Source organism: Schistocerca americana, chromosome 8 (assembly GCF_021461395.2).
Source record: "Schistocerca americana isolate TAMUIC-IGC-003095 chromosome 8, iqSchAmer2.1, whole genome shotgun sequence".
NCBI classification, from domain to species: domain Eukaryota; kingdom Metazoa; phylum Arthropoda; class Insecta; order Orthoptera; family Acrididae; genus Schistocerca; species Schistocerca americana.
Genome location: NC_060126.1, coordinates 290,124,518 through 290,148,102, shown reverse-complemented (window position 1 = coordinate 290,148,102; position 23,585 = coordinate 290,124,518). Strand labels below are relative to the sequence as shown.

The window sequence follows — 23,585 nt, the reverse complement described above, 5'->3', positions numbered from 1 at the left end:
GATCGTAACTGTCAGTCCGAAACGTGTATACTGAATGGAAAATGTGTGGTTTCTCAGAAGGTAGCAGTGCGGACCAGTCATTCGACTCGCGGTTTACAGGGAGACAACTGCGGTTGTCATGGCGTCTGCAGACGTTCTTACGCAATTTGGAGATGTGCGTACGGTGGTGGGACCGGTACTATATAAACTGCCCTTTTCGATTCCCTGGCATCAGTAAGCGAACACCTGCAGCGCAGAACACTGGCGGTATTCAGTACCGAAATGACCGTGGCAGCTCTTATCATGGTATGTAACCAACTTTCATCTCGTAATTAGTCGTCCAGAGAGTACTTACAAATTAAACTTAACCCCACACAGTGAACTAATTGTGAAAACGCACAAGCTGCCGTGTATTAAGGTGTCTAATGAAGTATTCGTGCTCAACCAATTGCGTTACGAGACATTTTTTAGGCACGACTACCCATACATATTGATCAATGAATTGTTCCTACTACAAAAATTCGCATCAGTATCTGCCATCATAAAAAATAAATTTAAAAAATCGATTTGTCCAAGAGCGCAGAAACCACTAAAATATGGGACATAATACCTGTTTAAAGGAAATTTCGCGCTCTGTAGACGGTTCATAAATACAAAATCGAAGCGCCAAGCGAATTTCTACTGCAAGAAGGAACTCTGCAGCCACGCCAGGAAATAAGTAGTCTTCAGTGGTGAAATTACGTTTCCAACTAACTTCGTAATACGAAGGCGAGATGAATTCCACTGGCACGAAGATGAGAGTCATATCAATGAAATTATTTGTGTTACGAAAGATAAACGTAAACTGTTTAGTCTTGCGCATGTTCTTTAAAATGGATAAACAGGAAAACGATGTAGTAAAATTTCATGTTTTTGGCGCTTCATCGCCACAGAACTTATTCTCTTGTTTCTGAATGTTTGTAAGGAGTCTACTACCTAATTCTGAACAGTTAAGAAATGGGAGACTTCATTCAAAGGTTGTCATACATCAGTAGAAGATAATTCATACAGAGGACATCAGAGAAAATGCACCCATAGAGAAAAACAGAAAATGCGTTGTGATATTCGATGGTGGGCGACTGATGAGGTATGAAGTAGGCGACGAGAAGTAGACGACGACGTTGGCATATCCGTATCTGTGCTGTATATCTTACACTAAAGGAGTACGCTACGTAACATGAAGAAATGGAAAGCTCTGTGTAACACGGCGCAATATCATTGAACCCAGACTACAAGCAAATACGGAAACTGAGCTCACTGCTATGTTTAGAACTTTTTCATAAATATTTTAATCAATTATGCGCTCAAATTTAAGCGGATAAAAGTGGGTCCAGCAGTCGACTATAATTTGCGCACTGAAAGTGTTTCAAGATCTAACAACATACACTACGTCTGGGGTACTTTGCAAGAGACTACATAAGCTTTTCCTCATAATGATGACCATGGCGACGACAGCCGAAACGTCTGAAATTTGCAGTGTTGGTAGTTGGGTCATGCCTAAACGAACTGTAACTATAATTTCGCTAGGTATTCACACTCCTTGACATGTAGTCCTTAAAGTTCCGACGTGTGATATTGGTTCGTTTGCTTCCAGCTTGCTTCCTTTACGACGGCGGCTGCTATAACGCAGACGAGTGGCCACTACAGTACCTTCTCTGGGCCCGTTTCTGGCGCCATTCGACAGGTGGTGGCTAATCCACGTGGAGCTGTGGATTTCGTGGTGAGTTCATATCCGTTAAAGTACAGTGTTTCATCATTTATTATTAAACGCAATTACAACTTTTACATGCCACATGCACTCTGTGTACAAAACGTCACTGTTCTGCAACGGTATCCTTTCGAGTTCCACAAATTATTACACACATATACTCCGAGATACGAGCTAGAAAAGAGAAACAGAGAGGGAGTGGGGCGGGAGAGCTGTTCACACAATTATCACAATTAAGTCGCACTCACAGAGGTATTGCTTTGGTGAGTGGCTGTTTATAAAAACATCTGTGACACCATTTGATCAAACCAGTCCAAAAACTAGAAGTGGTGACGTCCTCTGCCCAATATATCAGTGCCACAAAAAGCAACTGAGGACAAAAGTAATATGCTGTCGCTTAACACAAGACTTCTTGTTTTGCATCTCCATCACTGCATAACAATTGCAACATCCACTTGAACCTGCTTGAAGTAGCCGTGCCTTGATCTATGTGAACACAACTAAGTAACGCACACATGACAGTGAGCACTGAAGAACACAAGCAGAAATAGCTCTTTCTCCAGCACATGCATGTAAATTTCAGAACTCTATCTGAAAACGGAATTATACCAACAATCTTTCATTTCCCATATAAACTGAAGTGCCAAAGAAACTGGTATAGTCATGCGTATTCAAATACAGAGGGATGTAAACAGGCAGAATAAAGCGCTGCCGTTGGCAACGCATTCATAAGAGAACAAATGTCTGGTGCAGTTGTTAGATCGGTTACTGCTGCTGCATTGTCAGATTATCAAGATTTAAGTAAGTTTGAGCGTGGTGTTTATAGTCTGCGCACGACTGCGGTGGAACACAGTATCTCCGAGGTAGCGAAGAAGTGGGAATTTTCCCGTACGACCATTTCACGTGTGTACTGTGATGATCAGCAATCCAGTAAAACATCACATCTCCGACATCACATCTCCGACATCACATCTCCGACATCACATCTCCGACATCACATCTCCGACATCACATCTCCGACATCACATCTCCGACATCTCTGCGGCCGGAAAATGATCCTGCAATAACGGGACCAACGACGACTGAAGAGAAATCGTTCAACGTGACAGAAGTGCAACCCTTCCGCAAATTGCTGCAGGTTCCAAAGCCGGGCCATCAAATTGCGTCAGCGTGCGAACCGTTCAACGAAACATCATCGATATGTGCTCTCAGAGCCGAAGGCCCACTCGTGTACCCTAGATGACAGCACGACACCAGTCTTTAAGCCTCGCCTGGGCCCGACAGCACAAACACTGGACTGTTAATGACAGGAAACATGTTGCCTGGTCGGACGAGTCTCGTTTCAAATTATACCGAGCGGATGGAGTGTACGGGTATGGAGATAACCTTATAAGTCAATAGACCCTGCATGTCAGCAGGGGACTGTTAAAGCTGGTGGAGGCTCTGTAATGGTGTGGATCGTGTGCAGTGATATGGGACCCCTCATACGTCTACATACGACTCTGGTAAGTGACAGGTACGTAAGCATCCTGTCTCATCACCTGCATCCACTCATGTCCACTGTGCATTCCGACGGCCTTGGGCAATTCCAGCAGGGCAATGCGACACCCCACACGTCCAGAATTGCTACAGAGAGACTCCAGGAACACTGTTCTGAGTTTAAAGATTTCCGCTGACCACCGAACTCCTCAGACATGAACGTTATTGAGAATATCTGGGATGCCTTTGCAACGTGCTGTTCAGAAGAGATCTCCACTCCTTCGTATTCTTACGCATTTTTGGACAGTCCTGCAGGATTCATGGTGTCAGTTCCCTCCAGCACTACTTCAGACATTAGTCGAGTCCATGCCACGGCGTGCTGCGACACTTCTGCGTGTTCACGGGGGCCCTACACGATATTAGGTAGCTGAACCAGTTTCTTTGGCTCTTCAATGCACAACTATCTAACGTGGCAGCGTTCCAATGAGATTATGGCGGTCTTGGGATTTTTTTAAATCGAGTACGAGGTGGGACATGCATTCAGCGATCAGAAGATATCAGATTCCTGAAAGTCTCTGATGGCTTGCAATCTAGTGACTCTAGGCCTGTTCAAAGTGAACTAAGCCTATGCTTTGTTCTTTTAAACATCCCTGCACAAAATCCGTACAATGTGTGTTATGTCGACTTTAAAGATGCTATTGTTAGTCGGGAAACACCCCAACCTTGTGCAGTAGACTCACGCCGCTAGGAGATAGTTACATCACAAATTGGACTCCCATAAGATACAAAAACCAATACCGATCCAAACCGCAGACATCACAGTCAACATATCCAGCAGCCTTTGGGAGTTGGATGTAACCGCAGCAGATCAGCAAAGAATCCCCGATTACCATTGTTCCCTAGCAGATCACTCACCTGCGGATCTCCTGTACCAGACGTCGGACTTTGTTTCTTACAGCGGGTATTTCACCGCCTAGTAAGAAATTTATTTACAATGCGGGTAGTAGGGAAGCTACAGAAATGAAAGTCGGGATAATCTGGAGAAACATAGTCAAAGATGGTCACATAAATGACAGGTAACCGTGTAACACGTTTCCATACGTTGGACTTAACTTCTAAGGCCATCAGTCCCCTAGAACTTAGAACTACTTAAACCTAACTAACCTAATGACATCACACACATCCATGCCCGAGGCAGGATACGAACCTGCGACCGTAGCGGTCGCGCGGTTCCAGACTGCAGCGTCTAGAACCGCTCGGCCACAACGGCCGGCTTTGCCATGTGCATTTTGTGCTTGACAAAATAACTGCGTTACACCTAACCTCTTGTCCCTTGTCTCAGATCTCTCCGTCGACGATGTGTAACGGGAAGTGTGACTACATACCAAGAGAATCGGTAATGATTGCTTTGGATTTAGCGCGCTCAACGACGTGATATGAGCTTGCACCTGTAACTGGTTACAATGGCAGTAAATACGGATTCGAATCCCAGTCCGGCACTAATTCCCAGCCCTCCCTTTTCTCATTCTCTATTTCACATAAATGTATGCATCACGCGCGTATACACGAGTAATGTGTGTTCCAGTGCGAATATGTGGCCACGTTATTATTAGCAGACTGCTAAAATGGCCACTCCTGTTCTGGATACTTATCTATTCAAGTTGGCCGCGCCTGTTTGAAAAGATAAATATCCAAACAAAATAGCTCTGAGTACTATGCAACTTAACTTCTGTGGTCATCAGTCGCCTAGAACTTAGAACTAATTAAACCTAACTAACCTAAGGACATCACACACATCCATGCCCGAGGGAGGATTCGAACCTGCGACCGTAGCGGTCGCTCGGCTCCAGACTGTAGCGCCTAGAACCGCACGGCCACTACGGCCGGCTAAATACCCAAACAAGAATGGTTCTATGGTTCTTAAAAGCCGTCTGACAGTGTTCGTTGGACTCGAGAGTTAACGCCCTTCACAGTTGGGCAACACACACACACACACACACACACACACACACACACACACACACAGAGAGAGAGAGAGAGAGAGAGAGAGAGAGAGAGAGAGAGAGAGAGAGAGAGAGGGAGGGAGGGAGAGATTGATTTTGACGTCTTACGAAACACAGCGAAAAGCGTTGATTCACGAAAATATGGCCTGTTTGTAGCGAATAGACTCTCTATCAGTGTACTCGTACGTATCGCCACGCAATGTACGTTCTACTATCAAATATTAAAGATTTTTGACACTTTGTTTTCGAGTTTTTAATTTTCAAAGTTTCCAAAACTTATTTTTGCCGCATTTTTATACCTTGAAATGTTCGTATCTCAAACTTCGAGTTATAGGCATAATATTTCTATCATCTGACTTAGTTTTTAATAAGCTTTAAAAAAAAGTTCTTTTAAGCATATTTGTAGCAGTATTGATAAATTTTCTTAAACTAATTAATTTTAAAATCTTAAAATTACGAAAGTGAAGTTTTTGATGTTGTGCAAAATGTATATTTGTCGTAAATTATATGCTAATCTGTGCCAGATTTCACGACGGTATCCCAATGAGAATATAATTCATTTTATTTTACTGAAATTTTTTATCAACAACTGTACCACAACTGTTCGTGGTTTGCAAGTTGGTTCATAAAACTGAAGTTAAAATGAAGTTCGCGTGTACTAATGACGCACACTCAGGTATATCATTCAAAAAATGTAGTAAATGATGCCACATAACGATTTACTTAATTTTATATAACTTTTCAATTAGTTCTAGCTGACAAGCAACAATAAAATAAAATATTCACTTCTACTGACATTTAACACACTTCAGTAGAGATTAAATGGCGAGATAAAATTAGCATAACACTGGGCTATGACATGCAAGCAGGTTGTTGCATGTCAAAAGCTAGGCATAAAAAGTGGAAGTATTGCTTCAATCCCTTAAAAAGAAACTCACAATGGGTCACTAAGGATATTGGACGACTGACATGATAATGGGTATTGAACAAAAATGAAAATCTGCACTTTAAATAGACTAAAATTATCTAGAGAAAGGGAACTGTAACTGATTTTAACTGAAAGTAAAAAAATCTGACGGAAAAGTGCCCACAGTTGTAGAAGACTTGATGACTAAAGTAATAAACACAAACTTTTGCTCGTCCACAAGCAGCAATTATTGATCAATAATTTGACAGATTTACATTTCTACTGAAAGTGAAAATGTTTGTAATGTTGACTTCCATAACCAAAAGTTGGATGTATACTTTTAAAGAAAAAGAAGTTTGAGCAAGCAACTACACTGCAACAAAAACAAAACAAAGCAAAAAAAGAGGTTAAAGGAAGAGACACACACTCTATTCCCAACATTATGCCTGTGCAGTCCTTGCCGTACGTACAACTGGGACTCGTTTGAAAAGCCGACGCAGTGCCTGTGTCCTGTTTTGTCATTGGAGTCATTACAATGGGCACTAGTCTCTAATATCAAAGGAGCAATGGTCGCCATGCTGAGTCACTTGTGCTTTAGACTAGGATTGCTGATATTTTTCAAAAATATTTGGTTTCCGATGTATTGATATTTATAAACTGCCATTATCGGTTCTCGAAACATCGAAGAAATTATCGATAAACAGGCGGAAAATATATCGGCCGCGCATTGTAAATATACTTCCAGTTTTAGATATTTGAATTGAAAGGAAAACGGTGCACGTTCATGCTTGGCGATAACCACTTTGTCAACATTGGAAACTCAATGTTAAGTGGCACAATAAGGTGTCTAATGGGTCTGTCATTCGTTTTCGTCACATTTCGGATTTGCCCGGAACACTTCATGTTAACTTTCCGGATTTTTTTCCTCCATTTCTGCGAACGATAGCGATCTAGCAGTTGTGTGAAAACTGCGTGGTCAAGCTAAACGTCGAACCGCCCACCGCAAAGACCAATCTTGTCATTCAGATTTTTGTTCATCATTTTCAGCAACTGTTTTTGAAGAATGTCGATGTGAAGAAAGTTGCGCTAAAAATTGTTTTTTAACGCAATTGGTGCGCTGTTTCTTCACATCGGAAATATTGTTATTCCATCCATCACCCCCCTCCCCCCCCCCCCCCACCTCCACACTGGTGGAATCGCATTTGTTCTTTTGTGGCACATATAATAGTTTCACATAACCAAAGAGAAAGGCTGTATGTGATAGAACTTCCAAAAGCAGTAAGACTCCTTCACACATTAAAATTATGTCCTACTACAATTTCAAAAGAACAGCTTCAGGTATTTTCCGAAAATTGGGAAAAATATAATATTAAATGAAAAATCTGCACTCGATAACGCCGTTTGATATAGATATATCGGGGGAAAAATATCGCCGATATATATCGACCGTTTTGGAAAAGTATCGATATTCCGACATTTTATCAACAACACTACTCCAGACGCCTTAACACTGCCAGTGTGGATATTCTTTTGCTGTGAACAGGCTGACTTCTTCATGTAATGCACGTAACGTAGCTGTACGGATCTTCCATGACCGAGCGATCAATGTCTGTCCTCGGGACCCAGCCGCATGGAGCTGTTGAGATCCTGCAGGGCTAAGTATAGTGCTCCTGAACCTACTGATTCCGTATTTGCGCGACACACTTGTGATTCCGACCAACGTGAACAGCAGTTTCTCAGAATTATAACCCGCACTCTTGGCAGCCAACGATTGTACAGCTATCTTGTGTTGGTAATGTTTCTTTCGAGTCAGCAGTCATCTGACGAATTCATCTCCTGTGCCACTCTCTCCATCTCATAGTAGCACTTGCACCGTATGTGCTCAACAATCTGTTGGCTGTAATCCCGTCTGCTCCCCTGCAGTTTTCATTTCTACAGTTCCCTCTACTAATGTGGAAGTTGTTTCCTAGTGTTAACACACGATGGCTCTTCTTCTTATCAGTATTTTTTAAATTTTCCTTTCTTCATAGATTCTGCTGAAAACCTCGTCATTCCTTACTTTGTCAGTCCAACTAACCATCAACATCCTTTTATACCACCACATCTGAAACGCTTCGATTCCCTTCTTTTACAGTGTTCCCACAGATCATGATTCACTACAATGCGATGCAGTGTTCTGATCCTATATTCTCAGAAATTTCGTCCTCAAATTAAGGAATGTATCTGATATTAAAAGACTTCTTTAAGTCAGAAATATTCTCTCAGCCTATTTTAGTCTGATTTTCATGTCGTCGTTGCTTTGTCCGAATGTTGCAGAATTCCATAGCTTCATCTACTTTGTGGTCATCAATTTTGACGTTAAGTTTAGCGCTAATGTCGCCTGCTATTCATTGCTTTCGTCTTTCTTTGGTTTACCCTCATTCCGCATTCTGTACTTATTGGACGAATCATTCTACTCAACAGATCCTGTAGTGATTCACGTTTACTGAAGATAGCAATGTCATCTGCGAATCTTATATTTTAATCCCACTCTTGAGTCATTCTTGTATTTGCGTTGTAGCTTCTTCGAAGTACAGATTGAACATTAGGGGCAAAAGATTCCGTCCCTGTCTTACACACCTTTTAATCAAAGCTCTTCATTCTGCGTCTTCCATTCCTATTGGTCCTTCTTACTTCTTATACACACATAGTAGACTGAGGGTGACAAATTTCTGGGATCGTAATATGCACATACACAAGGAATAAAAGGGCAGTGCGGTGTCGGAGCTGTCATTTTCCGTCGGATGATTCATGTGAAAAGGTTTTTGTCGTAATTCTGGCCCCACGACAAGAAATAACATGCTTTGAATGCGGAATGGCAGTTTGAGCTACACAGATGGGACATTCCATTTCGGAAATCGTCAGGAAATTCAATATTCCGTCACTAGTAAGGCGAGAGTACCATATTTCGGACATTACCTCTCATCATGGACAACGCAATGGTCGAGGGCCTTCACTTAACGACCCAGACCAGCGGCGTTTAAGTCGAGATGTCCATGCTAACAGACAAGCAACACTGCTGAAATAACTGCAGAAATCAATGCGGGACGTACGACAAACGTATCCGTTAGAAGTGCGGCAAAATTTGGCATTAATGGGCTATGACAGCAGACGACCACCGCGAGCGTCTTAGCTAACAGCACGACATCGCCTGCAGCTCCTCTCCTGGGTTCGTGACCATATCGGTTGTACTCTCTAGACGACTGGAAAACCGTGGCCTGGTCAGATGAGTCTCTATTTCAGCTGGTGACAGTTGATGGTAGGGTTCGAGTGTGGCGCAGACCCCACGACACTATGGGCCGAACTTATCGGCAGGGCACTGTGGAAGCTGCTGCTGGCTCCGTAACGGTGTGGGCTTTTACATGGAATGGACTGGGTCCTCTGGTCCAACTGAACCCGATCACTGACTAAATCATTGTGTTCAGCTACTTGGAGACGAACTGCACGAAACAACGATGGAATTTTTATGGATGACAATGCGCCGTGTCAGCGGGTCACAGCTTTTCGCGACTGGATTGAACAACATTCTCGACAATTCGAACGAATTATTTGGCCATCCAGATCGCCCGATATGAATATCACTGCACATTCATAGGACATAAACGAGAGGTCTTTTCGTGCACAATCCTGCAACGGCAACACTTTCGTATTTACAGACAGCTACAGAGACAGCGTGGCTCAGTATTTCTGTAGGGAACTTCACAGTTTCATGGAATCATGCGGCACGCGCCAGCGTTCTTTAAGGGTGTTACTCTACGCTTCTACACTCTTCCAGTTGTTGCACCGCTGTGTGATACTGTCGACAGGCGAAGCCAGACTACTCGTTCGCGTTCGGCGTCGAGGACCCTGAGTCGGGCAACGCACAGGCGCACGAGGAGCGCCGTGACGGCGGCGTGGTCAAGGGTCAGTACACGCTGCTCGAGCCGGACGGCCGCACGCGCACCGTCGTCTACACCGCCGACCCCGAGCACGGCTTCCGCGCCGACGTCACCTTCAGCGGTACCGCCATCACGCAGCCTGGCAACGGGGGCAGCAGCAACAACAACCACAACTACTACTATTGACGAACTCGCACACGTCTTTCACTGTCGCAAACTTCTATCGAGGTAGAAGTTACTACAGAATCTCTACATCGCAATACCCTTACTCCTAGTAATCTGATTGTTTACTGACGCTCGTTCAGGCAGTAGATTTGACCGAACATCACATAGGACATCAAACTATATGTACCCTTCTCGTCCCAACTACTGGTAAAAGCCATCCTATGCCAATGCCGGTTCCAAACGTGACAGTCTACTCACGCACTAGTGTAAGTAATTTACTTCAGATGGCATTTAGAAGAGCCACTATACTTAAAGATCACAAATAAATTGACGGGTATATCTCCGGCAAAAAGCTCTGGGATAACAAATCAGTAAACACAATACTTAGTCAAAAACAATGTATTCGAATACGGAATTTTCAAGAATTGTAATGAAGTTACAAATTACGTAATCAAATCATGCATGCTATTCTCTGAAGCATCCAATGACAGGCAAACTTCCAGAGAGTAAGCTACTCTTGCTCCGTTTCTCATAAATGCATAAGTTAAATGAACTGTGCATCCTCCTAATTACCATATATAATTTCAACGACCATCTGTTTAAAGTATCAGCTTTCTAAAGACTTAGCTCACATAAATTACCCTGCAAAATGCCCTTACATATTTAGCACCAGTGTGTTTCCTGTACAGGACCTTTTTTTAATAATTATATACACACTCGAACCACCCTCCACCTTGTCTTCGCAAATGTAACCAAACTAAGTCGCTGGTATCTGATGAGGAATCCAGACTGATTGGGAACTCTAAGAATTCGGCGAACTGCAATGCAAAAGGACTATTGTAGGCCTAAGCAAAGGGGGAAATCTGGAGTACAGAGTTTTAAGTATCAATGTAATCGATTTGTAGCAAATAACAATTAGTTTTCTGGGATATGATATGTCCTTTTCTGTCAGTAATAAAATTTTATTCTTGCAGCATGACGTCTGTAACTGATGAACTCTTTTACATAAAAAATTACAATTTTAAAGTCTGCCCCCCCCCCTACCCCGGATGATTTCTGCGAGCGTCCATGATGATAATACTTCAGAGTTACATTTCCTTTTAAGACTGATTTAGTTTCCACGACGAAACACGGCAATAACATCTAGTCTCCTTCACAACTGTAGTTAATGGTAGTTGAAGTTATGGGTACCTTTAACGAACCGCGTAACAGTTCTAAGGGAATGATACATTCTGTTGTAAGAAGCATCACTTGTACCAATTACTTCGTCATCTGTAGAAATACACAGAGGACAGACTAATATATACTGGATGTTAATGTATAAAATCATTTACAACTTAAGTTCTTGAACGATTTTAACAACTAAGTATTCAAAATAGCAAATAAAATATACGACAGCGAAACTTTTTTATTCTTCCGAGAAGAAAACCTAAAAAATGCTATGACTTCACTGTAGTTTTAAGAGAAAGGAATGTAAATTTTTTCTCTCTTACAAATAATTTTTTATGTACACTGCATCAAACGAAGGCCATTGGAAAAGATAATTCCTTAATTATGATCTATTATTTTGATTTTCAGAAGATCTATTATGATCTCTATATGATGTCCATGATTGCAACAAATCTTACTTGCACCATCTGCAGAAATACTGGGACACCAATGCAGTATGCGAATGAATACTTAACACACAGCCTGGTGTGCAAGCCTTTTGATTCGAAGTCGCTTCGTGAATCACTGGGAAAAGCAAATAGATTAGATCTTGAGGCTTCTAAGTTGCTGATTCGATGTCGCTGTCTGCTAAGCAAATGCCCATACAGCCGCCCGAACCTTCGAGCATATTAACACAATCTTCACACGCGTGGCAGAGTTCTTAGCGGAGGTCCATCTAATCGCAGCTCTAGATGGTGACCCCCGTCATCACATCTGGCAGTGCGGTTACTTTGTGCGGGGAGCCCTGAAGTGTAAGGTGTATCGTAACGACCCTCATAGTCTTCAACTGTCAGCAGTCCATAATCCTACAGACCCTAAACATTTCTAACAAGCCGAATTGTCTTCATCTTTTTGTTGTGTCACAAACTGACATTACAGTATTCGCACTTGCCCACAATATACATGTACTGCAAATTTTATGCCGTATGTTCCTTGTGTGTCTTGTCTAAGGCTTTTCTTTGAAAGCGAAGTGTCATATTCTTTAAGTGCTTATTACATTATCTTTGAGACTACTAGCGCCTAAGTACTATTAGTTCCTTCTGCACCCTTAATGCGGACCATCGACACTTTGTGAGACTGTCTTCACATGATACACTGCGACGCCCCTTTGAAAGTTCTTTGATTCTTTTCAAAAAAAGTGCTTTTGGTTCTTCGTATTTGTACGCGAAGTACTGAGCGTATAATGGTTTAACTTAACCCAGTATAAAGCAGACCACGTTCTTCAATGCTAAAGCTTCCATTAGGATAGTGATAAAATTCAAATGAAAGAAATCAGCCAAATAGATTCCCTTTCATCAATTCTTAACAGTTCAAGAGGCAATTGTGAGATCCCTAAAATGTGAAAACGATGATGGAGTAAGTGTAAAAGGAACATACGTTAACCAGTTTCCTTTTGTTGAAAAACGATGTACACAACTACGTTAACTAACGTATCAACAACCCGTTTCAGTCAAGCAGACCACCTTCAGGTTTATTGGGACAGCGTCATCTTATGCGTGTCCGCCCCGATAGCTGAGTAGTCAGCGTGACGGATTGCCGTCCGATGGGCCCGGGTTCGATTCCCGGTTGGGTCGGGGATTTTCTCCGCTCAGGGACTGGGTATTGTGCTGTCTTCATGATCATTTCATCCTCATCCGTCGCGCAGGCCGCCTAATGTGGCGTCGAATTAAGACCTGCACCAAGGTGGCCGGAACTGCCCCGCAAGGGGCCTCCCGGTGAATGACGCCAAACGCTCATTTCCATTTCCATCTGATGCGTGACAACCCATAACCACTATCAAGCATAATGTTACAAACCAAAATCTTTAACTATAATACTCATGACGTGCTTCGCCATAGGCCTACTGTACGTCGTACTAGCTCCTGATTTATAGCTGAACGGAGAAGTTGGTTTCTGACTCGATGCTTCATAGTGGGTATACGTTATCATGCATCCGATTACGATGTCACAAAACACACGAAGAGAGTCTGTTTATGACAATCTGGCTGTTTAATAAACTGATACAGCCGTGTGCAACCGTGAATTTTCAACAATTTTTACAAGCTGTGATCACCGCCTTCTCAATCTAATACACCTTTCCACTGCTGACGACACTACTGTCCGCATTTAGTGCAATAACAGTAACAAGGAAAGGAAAAATAAGCAAGTCTGAAATCACTCCCAAAAATCGATGCCAACAGAACTACAAGAACGCAGAGTGAAGACGCAGGAATTGCAAATAGGCAATTAACTAATTTCTGTATCTAGGGCATCTGAACACAGCAACTGTTCGGACCGCAAAAGAGTAACAACTGTCTGGTATACTTTTACGTTTTCCAAACGAAGGTAACGTTAAGACTGAATCGTGATATGTACTTAGAGCAATGAGACACGTGCTTTTAATTCGAGAAACCATTCAAGCTGAAGAGTAGTCAACGAAATACCAGGAAACTTTTTTTTGGCAATTACTGGGAAGGGGAAGGGTGTGTGAATGCGATCAAAAAGAAATGGCTCTGAGCACTATGGGACTTAACATCTGAGGTCATCAGTCCCCTACAACTTAGAACTACTTAAACCTAACTAACCGAAGGACATCACACACATCCATGCCCGATGTAGGATTCGAACCTGCGACCGTAGCGGTCGCGCGGTTCCAGACTGAAGCGCCTAGAACCGCTCGGCCACAACGGCCGGCTGATGAGGAAACAAATTGGTGTGGAAAACTTGATTAAGGCTATAATGAAAATGAATCTGAAGTGCGCGATACATGGACAACGGTAGTTCATGTCGCAAATTACCCGATAAGAAGGAAGGCAGACAGACAGGCACGATTAACCTAGAGGCAGACAGATGAAGACCATAACGCATGGAGAAGACTAACTGAGGCCTTTATCCAGAAGTAGATGTAAAATAGGTGAGTCAATTTCTCCAATCTTTAGAGACTTTCTCAAAATTGTTTGAAAGTGATATTCCATAGCAAGGGTTTTGCAAACCAGCAATTGGATATACTTGCTCAATACGAAAGCGTCTATTCGATAACAGCAGTCTCGTCTAGTGAAACGCTCGTGGTTTAGGAAGTTGCAGCACCTTAACGCAGCATTGCTTTCCAGTCAAGCGGAAAAGCTTTCACACAAGTTCGTTTGTATATAGCCTAGCAATCCGTGCTTGCAGCACTGACGCTTTCACATCTTTTTTGCGTTTGGGATGATGTGTGTTTTGTAACTTCGAATCTGTTTTCTTCGATAACGGTTTTTCAGAAATACATTCTGTGTCCGTTGCGGAGTGGTTTCACTCTGTATTGGAAAGGGAACAGCGAAATCAATGTTCCAATATCAAAATTTGAAAAAAGCGATACAGCAAACACAAACCATTACAAACTTACCGGATGATTTACAAAACATTGGATCTGAATCAGAAACACGAGTCTATTCTTTCGCACGGAACTCCGTTTTTCTCTAGCTTTTCCAGGACGATAAACAAAATTTTCAGTGTGTGGTGTTCTGTAGACGGTTTCAGTTAGGCTATGTTCAGACTTCGACGTTTAGCCTCGTTGTTCACGAAGTATTAATCTCCTGATTCACTGCATTTTGTAGAATTTGCAGTGCGGTGCTGTGACCCGGTCGGATAGCGGAGCGTGTTAGCACGTCGTTTCCGCGATTCGGGCAGGCGCGCTGGCGCGGGCTCCGGATCGAATTTGCCTGGTGGATTAACGAGGCGGATGTGCCGACAAGACTATGTGGTTTCCCACATTCCACTAGGTGAAGACCGAACTGGTACCGACCACCCGCCTCAGTTACACGACTCGCATACACTTAGAAAATGTTCACACACTTTTTCTTCTCTTTAACAACGCCGATGTCGAAGCATAAGAAGAACAAGGATGAGTATACAAATGTAGGCTCCAATAAGAATAATATTCAGAATGAACGACTTCGTGGAAAAATAATGGTGTTCTGCGACACTTGTTCTGAAAAGTGGCTATAGCTTTTGATTTTTTCCTGCTGCGTTTGATTCTGTTAGCAGGAAATTTTGTACTTTTTGATGCTTATTATCTCTTATTTGGTCAGTAATAGTAGTACTACAATTTCTATGCATTAAATATGAGTATGAAGGCCGGTTACTTTACATCTTGTCTGAAACAGCAATTTCCAATGTCCCTGAACTCCAGTGTTTAATAGCGCTTCCTACGTGAATGGGAAGGCAGCTAGAACTTCTTATCCATGACGTTGCCATTACGTAAAGAACACACCTCATTGGAACCATCCCATACTAGGCTGACATGATTTAGGAAAATGACTGCTTCCTCGAGTTGAAAACTGTAACCGAGAGTTGCAACTGTGACGCTCCCGCCTACATTTCGCTAGGGGCATCGACGCGAAATAGTTATAAACTCGCCGATACAACAGTGTAGACGCTAGCTTTAAGTTACTTTGAAAAATACGACTGGACAATTTGTGCTGATAGAGAAATAACCCTCTCTGTGCTTCTTGGCATTGACAAGTGAAGCAACTACCCAACCCGTCACCAATTTTACTCCTGTTTGAGACGTCAGTAGTGAGCATTTGTGTAACAAATGCTGTCCTAGTATGATGCGTTTTTCAAGCGTTTCCGCGAAATCAATGTTCAAATATGTACCAGCCTGCTGAACACCAAACGAAAGCGCCAGCCGTCGGTGATATTCGTGGCGAGAATATAAATAAGGAATCTTTATGAAATTAACGTCTATTTATCGAAACCTTCATGTTCATTTCATCACGATTCCTTGCTGTTATCCCGGGTTCGATTCCCGGCGGGGTTAGGGATTTTCTCTGCCTCGTGATGACTGGGTGTTGTGTGATGTCCTTAGGTTAGTTAGGTTTAAGTAGTTCTACGTTCTGGGGGACTGATAACCTCAGAAGTAAAGTCCCATAGTGCTCAGAGTCATTTGAACCTTGCTGTTAACTAGATTACATTTAATCTCAAATGATTCGCGACGACAACGACAATTTAGACGATACTCTATCAAACATTCCGGCGGACATAGGCTGCGTATTTTTAAGGATATGTATATATAGTATAAAATGGAAATGTCGTGTGGCTAGGGCCTCCCGTCGGGTAGACCGTTCGCCTGGTGCAGGTCTTTCGATTTGACGCCACTTCGGCGACCTGCGCGTCGATGGGGATGAAATGATGATGATTAGGACAACACAACACCCAGTCCTGAGCGGAGAAAATTTCCGACCCAGCCGGGAATCGAACCCGGGCCCTTAGGATTGACAGTCTGTCACGCTGACCACTCAGCTACCGGGGCGGACTGTATATATAGTGCATAAATACAACTATTTACAATACATAAAACGGACACATTGTTGGCAAAAAAATAAATAAAACTGAGACATTGTTGGCAAAAATCTCGAAAAGTTGTAGACCAGTTTTACTCAAACTTTCAGAGTGGTCAAGGCTTTATGACAACGCACAGGTTTTCTGATAAAACAGACCGTAAGACAGAAAATGCTGTGCTGTGAAAATGTGTAGTTTCGTTTACTTTTTCGCTTTCTCTAAACTTCGATAGAGTAAATGTAAACCATTAGACAATTGTTCCTCCCATAAACACTGTTCAGTCATATTAAAAGGCCTGAATAACCATCTTTTGCAGCGCGGACCGCTGCGAGACGTGCAGAAGACTGTCACTGACTTTCTGATAAGTACCGAAGGGATGTGGAGTCATGACGACTCCAGTGCTGTGGTCAGCCGCACTGGGTTTCTCGGTGATCCGTCCTGCCGGCTTGTTGGCTTGGTGAATACAGTAAACCCATCCTGGTGTTCGTTGAACCACACACGTCCACTACGAGCGATGTGTTCAAAAAATGTTCAAATGTGTATGAAATCTTATGGGACTTTACTGCTAAGGTTATCAGTCCCTAAGCTTACACACTACTTAACCTAAATTATCCTAAGGACAAACACGCACACCCATGCCCGAGGGAGGACTCAAACCTCCGCCGGGACCAGCCGCACAGGCGAGCAATGTGACACGTTTGCTTTGTCCTGTTGGTAGATGCCAACGTGGTGAGAAAGAACAAACTTTCCAAAGGCGAGAGTCGTACTTGTATTAATCCAATTTGCCTTACAGAATGACATTACCCAGAGAATGCCACGAATGCATTCCCCAGACCATAAAGGTTCCTCCTCCAGCCTGGATCCGTCTGACGATTGTTGCATGGTGTTTACTTTCAGACGTTTCACACCGTACATGCCAGTGGCCAGTAGCGGCTGCTGTATAAGAGCACAGGAACACCCTCACATTCGACACCTTGCGGATTTTTTTTTTCTTTGAATGCTGTTAATGCAGATGCTGCAATCTAAGAGCAGTTATCAGACAGCGCCAGACAACAGGCTGTACTGCGCATGCGCAGCTACGATGACGTAGGCAGCCCGTGCTTGGTGCTTGCTCTGCTCATACGCTTTCGTCGCATTTCTGGTGGAATTTCGTGGTGGGGCAGCACGTGACCATGTGCAGCCCTGCGGCATGTTGTTGAGAGGACATACAGAGTAGTACTTAGAGCAATTGTTTTATCATATCCCACCCAGATAAACGATGCAAATAAGGAAGCAGTTCTTGGTAAAATATCATTTCAAAATTTGACTCCACAGCTCGAAGTACCATAACATTTTGCTAAGGGGTGACTTTGATAGATTTTTTCTTTAATTCGTACTCTGCAAAATTGTTATGTATCATTTCCAACAGGTTTACATCTACACAGCACTGCAAAAAGCTAGTAGGATGGAATATAAATTTCTTACAAAAACAGTTTCTTGAGTAGCTCACACCGGAATAAAGGACACTAAATTTCATGACTATTTCAAAATACGTAAAAAACTGACAACGTTGTCTGTGAGGCAAAGAAACTGTACAACTGACGGTTTATATTCTAATCTAGGATTAAATATGAAACCATGTGCGGAGTTAAAACGATAAAACACGGTATGCTGCCAGTCTACAATTTACCATAGAATGGCATTCTATAAATTTGAGACGTAAACACAAATTAAGAAATAACTTCAGGCCTAGAGGAAGTACTAGAGAAGAGCCTTGTGATCGAAAAACACTTTCACAGAAGGCAGACTTGTAAAATTCTGATACAGCTGTCATTATATTTGAAACAAAATATTTAGGTCACAACTACTGACCAGATTTGCCTACTTAAGTCAGCTTCAGGTAAATGTTTACGTATGTTCGTACGTATATAGCATTAAGAGATCTTACAGTGTCATACAAGGAACAGGACATCAGAGACTACTCCAGCCAGCATCGGAATTTCATAAACCACAGTAAAATGCTTCATTCCGCTCTAATTGCATATTTCTATATCCAGATGCACTCTGAAGTACCTGATATTCAGATTTTCCATGTGGTTTTCGTGATACCAATTTTCTCGGCGGTCCAGTACTGTATTCTCATGTTTGGTTCTTTATTATGGTATAATGTCATTCGTCCCAGAAAATGAAAATTTGCCCTTGAAATGGAACGAAGTTGAAAGTAGTCAACAGTGCGGAATGAAACACTTCGTTTCAAATAAACTAACTGCCTCAGCAGAAAAAAATTATACAAGCAAATTTCTCTACAAAACAGACAGAAATAGCTTCATTAAGACATTAATGGTTGATTGCTAATAACGTGGAAATAATACAAAATCAGAAAATTGAAACTACTAACTTATTTTGGTCTTTTATGGTAAGGAGAATTTATATTGATTCACTTGATGGCTCCCGGCCACAGAAATCTATTTTGATTTCATTTGACGTGGGAGCTGTAATCGAAGAGACCAACAATACTACGAAGACACGAAACACATACACGGATCACGTCGGGAAGAATCCCCCCCACTATTGCTCAGCTTGCTCTGCGCATGCGCGAATCTGGCAGCTTGGGCGCGCGAGAAAAATTTTTCCGGGTAGCATCTGGCTACTTGCTGCTACTGCTCATACAGCAAACAGCCACGCTTGAAAAGTAGCCAGAAGTGGGAGGAAGGCACTGCTCATACGCGAATTCAGCTCCGCGCATGCGCACGAGCCCGCTGGCAACTTCTCATTCGAACCTACAGGGTCTCGAGCACGCCTCCACTTGTGCGCGTTTTAAGCAGCTTTCGCGCATGCGCAACTCGCGTTCTGCCTTACGGGGCAACTACATGCAGATTTGATAAACAATGTGTCGGTGACACACTATGGCAGACTTTCATCCCCATTCCCCTTCCTGCTAGATGATAGCACATTCCTCAGATATGCTAATTCACTCACTACATATTGTAAAATTAGATTGGACGCCAGTATATGTTAAAGTTGTACTGACACTAAACCTATTTTGTGTGTTTCTGAATGAGTTATAGTACAGGGTGATTCAAAAAGAATACCACAACTTTAGGAATTTAAAACTCTGCAACGACAAAAGGCAGAGCTAAGCACTATCTGTCGGCGAATTAAGGGAGCTATAAAGTTTCATTTAGTTGTACATTTGTTCGCTTGAGGCGCTGTTGACTAGGCGTCAGCGTCAGTTGATGCTAAGATGGCGACCGCTCAGAAAGCTTTTTGTGTTATTGAGTACGGCAGAAGTGAATCTACGACAGTTGTTCAGCGTGCATTTCGAACGAAGTATGGTGTTAAACCTCCTGATAGGTGGTGTATTAAACGTTGGTATAAACAGTTTACAGAGAATGGGTGTTTGTGCAAAGGGAAAAGTTCTGGAGGGCCGAGAACGAGTGATGAAAATGTAGCACGCATCCAGCAAGCATTTGTTCACAGCCCAGGAAAATCGACTCGCAGAGCTAGCAGAGAGCTGCAAATTCCACAATCAACTGTATGGAGAGTCCACATTGGCACTTATCTGTCCGTAACTACCTGAACGTCAACTATCCGAGGCGATGGATCGGCCGCCAGGCAGCCCGTGACAGAGCACTTCATCACTGGCCTCCAAGAAGCCCTCATCTTACCCCCTGCAATTTTTTCTTATGGGGGTATGTTAAGGATATGGTGTTTCGGCCACCTCTCCCAGCCACCATTGATGATTTGAAACTAGAAATAACAGCAGCTATCCAAACTGTTACGCCTGATATGCTACAGAGAGTGTGGAACGAGTTGGCGTATCGGGTTGATATTCCTCGAGTGTCTGGAGGGGGCCATATTGAACATCTCTGAACTTGTTTTTGAGTGAAAAAAAAACTATTTAAATACTCTTTGTAATGATGTATACCAGAAGGTTATATTATGTTTCTTTCATTAAATACACATTTTTAAAGTTGTGGTATTCTTTTTGAATCACCCTGTATATTAAGTCATGAATTTTATCATAAGGGCCCAAAGCACTTCACTGTTGAATGTGAGATTAGCATACATCCATGCTTCTGAAATCTGTTGATCTTACCCGGTGTGTTAGGTTTATCTGTGCTTTAGGCCCACATTGCTTATATGAAAATTCACGAAAAGCTGTATCACTGATTTCTCGCCAGCCGGAGTGGCCGAGCGGTTCTAGACGCTACAGTCTGGAACCGCAGGACCGCTACGGTCACAGGCTCGAATCCTGCCTCGGGCATGGATGTATGTGATGGAGCCATTTGAACTGATTTCTCTGATATTCATTTAAGTGTGGGATCGATGGTAGTGTGCTTTAGGCCCTTAGGGATCTCAGCGCCTTATTTGTATTTTACTGTCAAGTAATCATTTCCACGAACGGCGCCTTGTGTTTGGAGTTGCTTGTTTAATGAGCGGGAATCGGCTTTCGAGCGCAGTGTAAACATGAACTATATTGAATCTATTTTAAATGCCAACAGAAAAATAAAGCTGTGAGGACGGGTCGTGAATCGTGCTTGGGCAGCTCTGTCGGTACAGCACTTGCCCGCGAAAGGCAAAGGTCCCAAATTTGAGTCTCGGTCCGGCACACAGCTTTATTCTGCCAGAAAATTTATATCAGCGCACGCTGCGCTGCACATTGAAAATCTCTTTCTGGGAAAAGTTAGCCGCAAAGGAACTAGGGTCTCCGAGAACAGATACTTTGATTGAGAGAGTGACGAAATCAAGCGTGACTACAAGCGAACACTTAACAAGGAAGCGTACAGTTAACACAAGTTGTGATGGTGCAGCGAAAGAATATCTGATTTTCCGCCCAGAAGTAAATTCGTGAACTAATACGTCTGTTAGAGATCTTTTACATTTGTCCGGAAAAAAAGGGAAAGCACGAGAACTCCCACTTACACAAAAATGCGAAATGGAGAGTTGCAAAAGCTTAACACATTACTTCGTGACTGCCCTAAACTGTACTTAGTTATGTACAAAACAACAAAATTCCACAAAAACAATCCGTTCGTTTGTCAGATACCTACTAAGGAAACTGCGTACACTACGCTTGTCCGTCCTCTTTTAGAATACTGCTGCGCCGTGTGGGATCCTTACCAGATAAGACTGACGGCGTACAACGAAAAAGTTCAAAGAAAGGAAGCACGTTTTGTATTATCCGAAATGTGGGAGAGAGTGTCACAGAAATGATACAGGATTTGGGCTGGACATCATTAAAAGAAAGGCGTTTTACGTTGCGACGGAATCTTCTCACGAAATTCCAATCAACAACTTTCTCCTCCGAATGCGAAAATAGTTCGTTGACACCGACCTACATAGGGAGCAACGATCACCACGATAAAATAAGGGAAATCAGAGCTCGTACGGAAAGATATAGGTGTTCATTCTTTCCGCGCGCTATACGAGATTGGAATAACAGAGAATTGTGATGGTGGTTCGACGAACCCTCTGCCAGGCACTTAAATGTGATTTGGAGAGTATGCATGTAGATGTAGATAAGTTATGCCTATTGTTATTATTATTATTATTATTATTATTGTCGTTATTGACAGTGGCTGTAGTTTTATAAATTTGTTGCTAAGCATAACTGTTAAAACAGCGGATGCTATTTATTAACTTCAGACTCTCAAATTTATCTGACTCTAAAAATCTGTGAACAACCACAATCCACACTCACGAGCCGCAACGGCCAACGGCCATCTGCCCGATGATCCATTAAACGAGATTCGTCTGCAAAAGCCACGTCCAGTTGCAGTATTGGTGTGCAAATTCCAGCTTTCGTCGCTGATGAACAGCGGCCAGCATGGATTCATGAACCAGGCACCTGCTGCGCAGACTCTTACGCAGCAACGTTCGCAGGACGGTCGTTGAGGAGACCCTGTTGGTAGTCCCTCAGTTGCTCAACACTTGCACGTCTATTCGCCAGTATAGATCTCGACATCTGCCTCTCACCCCTTCATCTACGGCACTCGGTTCACCACAGTTGCCCTGGCGCCAGTCTCGGATAGCGCCATTTTGCCATGAATGGCATACTTCAACCAGGGCGGTATGTGGACAGTTTACAAGCTTAGTCGTTTCGAAAATGCTTCCACCCTTGGCTCGAAAGCAAATGATCATTTCCTTTTAGACGTCAGATAAAGGCTTCGCTTCCGCATTACGAGAAAGAATGCGCAGTTTCCGCGTCCCCCCGACATGCTTCATATACCCTCCACTGCTAGTGGTGTCACCTGCCGCCTGTGAGTGGTTATTGCACGTTGACGTCGAACACACGCGGCGGCACCATTAATGTGAGTAGACCGTGCATTTAGACATTCGTTTGGAGCTACTTTCAATTTCCAACCAAGGTTTCGTTTGCAGTGGCAATAACGAAGGTTCAAAGTAAAGAGATGGGCAAGAGGAGATGGACAGAGAGAGTGGGCAGGACGAGATGCACAGAAAGAGGGAGAGGAGTTGTGGATACATATCCGATTGCTATACATACTTAACAATAGGGAAGCATTGCAGGGTTCGCCAGTCATTTAAATAATTCCAAATGATGTCCATCCCAGATCGTAAAGGGAGGAAGGACAGAATGACAGGGAATCAAGGATTTATGAATGCATGGAGAGATGAACAGTAACAGGAGAAGCAATTTATAAGAGCGCTCCCTAAATTCAGCGACAGTGTTAAGGCTGAAATGTGAGCTGCCGACACAAAATTATACTCTTCCGGCACTGTCATGCCACTCGAAACAAAAAGCAGACAAGGCAGCGCGCAGGCGGGCCGCCAGATGACTGAGGGGGCGCGGAGCGGCGGCATGCAGCAGCGGCGGCGGCGGCGGCAATTCGGCGCGCTCCTTTCCAGCCCGGCGCGCCCGCCTAGCGGCTCAGTTCCGC

At 43.1% G+C, this 23,585-nt stretch overlaps 2 protein-coding genes across 2 annotated transcripts in view; one reads left to right on the top strand and one right to left on the bottom strand.

The window, feature by feature from the left end:
* Positions 1–23,585, bottom strand: part of LOC124545474 — a 437,325-nt gene that overhangs the window by 356,797 nt on the left and 56,943 nt on the right. The window lies entirely within an intron of this gene.
* On the top strand, positions 262–10,218 carry LOC124545778 (cuticle protein 19-like). Its single transcript, XM_047124725.1, has 3 exons — positions 262–285; positions 1,613–1,738; positions 9,961–10,218. Exons 1-3 carry the CDS (start codon positions 262–264, stop codon positions 10,216–10,218), a joined length of 408 nt encoding a protein of 135 aa, XP_046980681.1.

Bases quoted from the DNA above. Each gene is read 5' to 3' on its own strand.
- LOC124545778 (XM_047124725.1), top strand. From the start codon at position 262: ATGACCGTGGCAGCTCTTATCATG. The intron at 286-1,612 runs GTATGTAACCAA...GTTTGCTTCCAG, and splicing joins CCGTGGCAGCTCTTATCATG to CTTGCTTCCTTTACGACGGC. The intron at 1,739-9,960 runs GTGAGTTCATAT...TACTGTCGACAG, and splicing joins GTGGAGCTGTGGATTTCGTG to GCGAAGCCAGACTACTCGTT.